The 7,337-nt window shown below is 38.3% G+C and overlaps 1 protein-coding gene across 5 annotated transcripts in view; it reads right to left on the bottom strand.

Moving 5' to 3' along the window:
• Positions 1-471: 471 nt before the first annotated feature.
• The window catches only part of PRRC1 (proline rich coiled-coil 1), a 23,423-nt gene continuing 16,557 nt past the window's right edge, over positions 472-7,337 (bottom strand). For all 5 annotated transcript variants that reach the window (XM_056513660.1, XM_056513659.1, XM_056513661.1 and 2 more), the window contains exons 6-9: positions 7,258-7,337; positions 5,726-5,829; positions 3,919-4,021; positions 472-1,963 (exon numbers count right to left, since the gene is read on the bottom strand). The exon at positions 7,258-7,337 is cut by the window's right edge and continues 84 nt beyond it. In XM_056513660.1, coding sequence (XP_056369635.1) covers positions 1,754-1,963; positions 3,919-4,021; positions 5,726-5,829; positions 7,258-7,337 — 497 coding nt within the window. In that variant the 3' untranslated portion in view covers positions 472-1,753. The remainder of the gene's footprint in view (positions 1,964-3,918; positions 4,022-5,725; positions 5,830-7,257) is intronic.

The raw sequence follows: 7,337 nt of genomic DNA, 5'->3' as shown, positions 1-7,337 counted from the left end.
TCCATTTTAATTCTTCTGGGAGCTCTGAGACCTTCACTGAGCAAACGTTTTACTTGACCACATCATCTTCCTCTACCCTCTCACCTCTTAAAAAGTGAAGGCCAGGCCAGGAAAGGGAGAAAGAAAAGGGTCATTCCTTCTCAGTTTTAATTTTAAGTCATTCCAGGGCACCTAAACCTACTGACTTCTTCACATCCTTCTCCTTTGCATCAAGGGTGCTGCAAGAAGGGAATAAAACAACAGCATTCAACTTATTATACACTGCAAACTGAAATTACAGTAAATACAGATATACCTTTACTGCATTTTGGTTTTACATAGAAAGAAGCAGTCTCAACGAGGGACCTCAAGTGTGGGAGCTGGATTCTGTTTGCTTGTTTAGGATGTGACAAATCTGCAAACTAACCATGCAAATGCAACTTCAATAAAGATGTCCACCATCTGTAATAAAAACCAAGACTTTAAAATAGATGCAGTTCTCTAGGGAAAACATTTATTCAACTGCTTTACAGAGTAAGCCAATTAAGGCCAAATATATTACTTGGAAATAGACAGGCTTTCAGTGGGTACAAATATGAGCCGGCTTAACAGTATATTGTATACAAAATGTTCTTTGAAAGCATCTAAGAAAGGTAAAGGCTGAGCAATATAAGCTGAAAAACTGCTTAAGGCGAACAAAAAGTATTGGTTTATTCTTTGTTTCTTAAAAAAGTATTATTACCAAAATATTTTCTTCACAATTACTTCCATACTTCTAAGTAAAGATTTAAGATTGTGTGAGCATAGATGGAGGATAAAAAAAAAAATCAGAGAGCACTAAAAACTTATATGAGAAACAGTGAGCTCATGACATCATGAAACCTTTTAGACTTACAAGTGTTAAGAAAACTCAGAATAGCAAAGCAAGTGATACACACATCACTGTTTTCCATAATCAAATTACTGACAACTTGAACTACATAGAAAAAAATGACATCATTACATATAACAGATGAAGCCTGGAAGCACTGGAGTAAATCGGTATTGAAACTGCTGAGATGATTTCATGTGGGAAGTGCAGTACCTGATCTAAAACCCACTGAAGCAACTTGAAATTTTTTCTGTGGTTCTTCAGCTGGCCACAAATGCAATTACTATTCCATAAAAAGCAGAAAGATGCAGCATAGAAAATGAGAATTCAGAATTATTTAGCAACGACTTCAACTAATAGGGCATGGATTTGTGCTCTTCTTCAGCAGCTCATGTTTTGTGCTGTGGAGACTACTTGGCATCACTCCTGAGAACTCATACAGACACCAACCCAAGGAGGTGTTTAAGTATCCCCTAAACACATGCCCCAAAAAACACATGTAATACAGAAGGTAGTCTCTCTGGATTGAAATGCATATAGAACATACATGTTATGCTATCAATATGTTTATATTACTAATATAATAGAAAAGCTACACAAATATCCCCTTTAGAAAGAATAATAACTCAGCAAATGCCTGGTAAGGTGTCACACCGCAGCACATTCCAGTTAAAAAACTGCAATGCTGCCTGTACCAATCATAAACATGTTTGTTTTATGAATCCTACTGGAAATCAAATGCAATTGCTCATTTCCACTTCTGGAAATCATCTTCACTTCTCAAGAAGTAGAAGTGGTTTAGAGTTGAAATTACAAATCTGTGCTGCTGAGAATGGGAACACACAGCTTCCACTTCGATCCTAGAAGCAAAGCCAGCATTCCTGGAGTGAGGGTGCAGGGCTGTCACACGGTACTGGCTGGCAGCTGCTGTTTGTACATCCCTGCCAGGGCCTTGGCCGCGCTGTAGATCATCTGGCGGCGGGACATGCCCGTGAGCACCGCGTGCCAGTCCGTCCTGCTCACGTTCAGCATGCTCTTCTCCAGCACCTCGCCCACAGTCACCAGCAGGCCTGACCACCTCAGGCTGTAGTCCTGAGGGGTGAGACTCTTGGCCTGCATGTAAAAGTTTGAGAGGTGATTACTGAAACGGTTTGCAATTAGTAGATTTGCTTCTGCCTTCAGCTTTAACCAACTTTTGCAAGGAATCATTCTTGTATCAACAGACCTGTAGTGGCAAACTAAGGGGTGTGAGAATCAAATTTCAGCCTGCTCTGTAATTTGCCTAGCCATTTTTTGGATGTCTATATATTAGGATCCAAGCAACATTTGAAAAGCTTGAATTAAAACAGGATAATTAAAAGAGTGAAGACATACTGCCATTACTAAGAAGCAGTTGTGTTTTCTAAAACAGTCAACAGATGGAATCAATAAAAATACATATTTATACAATATCTGTTCATCCCCAGCCTGGATTGATCCTGTGGCTGCTGTCATCCAGGGATAGCACCAGAACTTGGCCTTGTTAAACCTCAGGAGATTCCCATGGGTCTTCTCTCAATCTTGTTCCTGTCCTTCTGGATGTCCCCCCCGCTCAGGGGTATCACTGCACCCTCAGCTTGGTGTCACCTGCAAACCTGCTGAGGGTGCCTCGATCCCTCTGTCTGTGTCATTAATGAAGACATTAAATCACACTGGCCCACACATGGTCCCCCTGAGGGACACCACTGGTCACTGATGTCCATTAGGACATTGAGCCGTTGACCACAATCATCCCACCAATTCCTTATCCACTGAACAGTCCACCCAGTGAATCCATCTCCCATTTAGACTGGGGGACCATGTCAAAGACTTTACAGAAGTCCAGATAAATGACATCTTCCCCAGGTCTGCAACTGAAACCAGAAGGGAAACACTGGTGGAAGTATCACAGCATTTCTCTGGTCAGATGCTCATCCTGGGCATTCTTCTCCATAGAGATTTTAATGGGTTAGTCTATGTCCAGTGCATGTACAGCAGATCAAGTTCACCAGTGTGTTCCAGCCTTCCTAAAACCACTGTCTTGCAACAATAACAGCATATATAAGTTCTTTAGAATATGCAGAATAGTTTGGGTTGGTGAGAGCCTTTAAACATTTTTTCCTGTCTTTCTCCTCGGAGTTTGTAATGCATTTTGTAAAACCAGAGAGACAGAGCTATATTTCTCATTTTCCCACTCATCAACTTTTCAAAGTTGTACGAACTCAGGAAAATAAGAACTAAAACTAATCCCACAAATTTGAATCCCACTTTATTGAAATTGGTGCTACTGAAAAAAGCCCCAAAGTTACTATTTACTCCCCCAGGACAATATCTGAGGATGAAACCCCAAACTGTTTTGGTTTTAAATTCTTCAGGGAAACATTTATTTTAAAAGAATTTTCAGGCCAGAGTTAACTAAAGCATGACTCATATCAGCTGTCAGGCAACATGCAGTGACTGGAGTAATTCCCAGTCTGTGCCCGAACAAAAATAAACCACCTCATGAAAAACTTCTTTTGGTGGTATTTCAGAACTGCACATTAGTGCAGTTAATCCCAGTATTTCCAATCAAATGAAGCATGGTATTTCCAAGATTTAAATCTCTGGATTTCAGAATTTTACATCCTTGTCAGAATAGCACATCTGAAATCAGCATTGTCTTTCAGGTGGGACTCTGTGTGTTCATAACACATTGGACATTAAGTCCAAGCATTAGACTGGAAAATGGGAATCTTTTGTCTTTAGGAATGAGTTTTCAGAGAGTACAGCACGTTGCCTGCTTGGTTAGTATTTCTTCTTCTTAAATAGGAGAGTAAAATTTGTGCTCCAAAGTGACAGATATTGCAGAATGAGACTCTTGACTAAGAAAAGCTTCACTATAAATGTCTAAAGATTAATTCATAAACATGATGCAAAAATATTTGTATCTACATTTCATAAATTAAAACATTTAAGAGTAATGACTTCCAATAAGAACTGACATCATAACTAAAATGAAAACTTCAGTCTTATGTCTCAGCTGTTAATTGGTAAGAAAACTGAAAACTCACCTGCTGAACATATTGTAAAGGCACTGGTGTTGCTTGGGTGAATGCTTCCAGGTGAATTCCATGAACTGGATCCTCAATAATCAGACATCCAATGTCAAACCACCTGCAGTGATATGCAAATTGTTTTATTTCTGAGTACTGAGTATCACTCTGTTGAAGACCAACATGCTAAAAGTCGAATTATGAACATTTTACAAGCTCTATTACAACCGCAGTAATAATGTAACAGTGAAACTCATCAAAGCATTGTGGTATTTTGCAAGTGAAATTTGCATGTGTCACTTCTATCTACTATCTATCTCTCATAACAGTGCATGTGTATGCATGTAAAATACATAAAATACATGGAAATACAAATTACATGAAGCTCACAAATCAAAGAAAAAAAGAAAGCTGGAGGAGTGGGTATGTGGGCAGACAATCCCCTGGCCACAATTATTCTGATACAGTTTTCATTCAATCTTTCAAAGAACATTTCTCATCTCAACATCTCTCAAAAAACCTTTCCTAAAAAAATTTTAAGAAAATTGTTTATTTGTCATCCATGTTCTATATTCAGAAGATTTTTTGGCAAGTCTAATGCTGTAGCAATTTAAATAGTTTAAATTATTTATTCAGAGAAACATTTCTGCCTGTCTGGGCCACATAAGCTTCATGGTAAGAGTTGAGTGGAGCCAGACAGGAAGAAGCACTTCCATCATCTTTGTAGCAGGGAATAGAACACTGGAATGCTCTGACTGGCAATTATTAAAGATTGCTGAGAAAACCTCATGGTTAAATATAACTTGCTTCCAATTAATAATGAAATTACTGGTATTTTCTTGACTTCTAATGTTTGCATTTTTATGCACGTGATGGGCTTTTATTTATTTTGACACATACTCTCCTTTTGCTCTATTTTTACTTTTATATTTCTAGTGCAATATGAATGAGGAATTTTCTGAAGTTAATAGAAGTAGAGAGAGTTTTAATTTTTGTTTACTATTTATTTCCATTTAGTCTGATTTAGATGTTTTATTGTCTTTTCACAGAGGAGTAACTATGACATTTGTTATTGGTAGTGGTGGATGATTACTTTAAACTTCTCTCCTTTGGACAGGCACAAGCATGGTAAAGAGTAAAAGAAAACTATTAAAGTTTGCATTAAGGAAAACACAGCATTGTCCCTAATGTCTTGGAATTTAATTATAAAGCTGCTCCAAGAACTGCCTGTCAAACAACACATTACAAAATCAAGTTGCAATGCATTCTGAAATACCATTTTTATGTCTGTGCAGTGCAAGCTAGATGCCTAAGTACATTCTCAGTGAAAGGAAAAACAGAAAATTTGATTGACATTATTTGATAAAATCATATTATTCTAACTGCCAGAGTATCTCTCAATAGCTCTTCTGATACAATTTCGGAGAGAGAAGGAAGGATGCACACAACTATTAGCACAAACTATTAGCCAAATTCCAAATGTTACAGCTCCTTAATTTTTTCAGTTCACATCACTTCACTGTGTTTTTACATTGTGAATCTACAAAAACCTAACAAGGATGTTTTGGTATTAAGGTCTCAAGATGCCTGGACAAAAAGCTGAACACCATCACCAAAACCAAGCCTGCCAAGATACTTTAGACAAATCCTGTCCTTCTCCTTCTCCTTCTCCTTCTCCTTCTCCTTCTCCTTCTCCTTCTCCTTCTCCTTCTCCTTCTCCTTCTCCTTCTCCTTTTCTCCTTCTCCTTCTCCTTTCCGGCTTTGAGTCAACAAGGAATATTCCCAGCATGTCCCCAGCCCCCTGGAATAAATTCCAGGTTCTCACTTGTCAGGAAGCAGCTCCTCAATGAAGTTTTCCACGGACACAGCAGGCTGTTTCTCATGGATGACTCCTGTCCGCCGCAGGCTGTCTATCCTCTCCTGGGCTCCCTGAGTGGCAACACAAGCTGTCAGACAAAACTCTGAACCAAAGATTAGTGCAATGCTTGCACATCAGTCTCAAAAGAACACTAGAACACACTTTTCAAAATGACTCAGTAGGAAAAAAACTCCAACAACCCAAATTAGTGAATGGCCAGGAATCCCAAACAGTAACACCACCTATGATAAAGCTAATTAAATATTTTTGGGTTTTTACACTCCAAGGAAGAAAACTCAGGGTAGCGTGCAAAGAATTCCTAACCTGTGACAAGAATTCCTAACCTGAGCATCAGTGTATATTCATGTTACTTTTACATTTTTACAACTTGAGACTTTTTGTGTTTAGAGTCTTTAAGAGCTTTGGACCAACTTTGTAAGAGAAAGGGAAAGAATCCATTTGTTGAGATACATTTCCAACTAACACAAAGGAATTGTTCCCCTGAAAACTGCTATTGCTCTGAAGTTGTAACAGAAATACACAATACACTGCAGGAGCTAAACAAGCAAAGGAACATGCACATTATTCTGCTTTATCTCAATTTAAAATTGCATCAGATAATATACTGCTGTGAGGACAGGTTTTGCTCCTCTGCAAACACTGCCACAGCAGTCAGGGGGAAAGGCTTCCTTTGTCATGAATTTTGCTCACATGTAGTAAACAGAATATGAAACAGCTGTTGTCAGGATTTTCAGTTATTGGCCAGAACTAGTGAAACAACCCTTGCTAATCCTTCCTCTGGGGTGGCACAGCAGTTTGCAAGGCTGCACAGTGAATTCTTATTTTTCAAAGAGAACACAGATCTGTTCAGGAAGATCAAGTGTTGATCAAATTGTCTTTGATCTACAGAATCAGTGGTGAGAAAAATCAGTGTTGGAGAATCTCTTTTAATTTCTAACTTTTCCAACATGATGTCCTGGTACCACTATTTTAAAAAAATGCCTAATAAACTCTGAAACCACTGTAAAAGCACAATGTATGCAAGATGTGATGCCAATAAATGACAGTATTAGGAAATCTATATAAATGGCATCATACTCTGAAATAAAGACTCTTCACTTGCTGCGAATATGTTTGCAGAAAACTCTAAAAATATTTCAAGCAGAGAGCTTTAAACTAATCTAATGATCCAAACTGAGGAAAAAAAGACAAAAAACCCCAAATCCCTTAACCCCCAAAATAACAAAACCAACCAAACAACCATCACCACCACAAAAAAAAAAGCAACCAAAAACCCAAATGAAACAAAAAAACCCCCAACAAACAAACAAATTAAAAAAAAAAAAAACCAGCAAAAAAACCAAACCAAAAAAAAAAACCACAAAAAAAAAAACAACCCCAAAACCCCGAAGAAAACACTTACCTATCCCAGAAACTTCACTTTACAGAAAATGAGATCCTTCTGCGTGAACTTCACTTTACTTTATGTATCAACTTACTTTTAAGCCTGCAGCATAGCCCACAGGTTGTGGTGCAATGTTGGACTGTGCAGCCTCTCCAGTCACAACAGCCATCCCAA

The sequence above is a fragment of the Oenanthe melanoleuca genome, chromosome Z, assembly GCF_029582105.1.
Source record: "Oenanthe melanoleuca isolate GR-GAL-2019-014 chromosome Z, OMel1.0, whole genome shotgun sequence".
Classification (NCBI taxonomy): Eukaryota; Metazoa; Chordata; class Aves; order Passeriformes; family Muscicapidae; genus Oenanthe; species Oenanthe melanoleuca.
The sequence above is the reverse complement of the archived record's forward strand: the minus strand, read 5'-3'. Positions and strand labels throughout refer to the sequence as shown.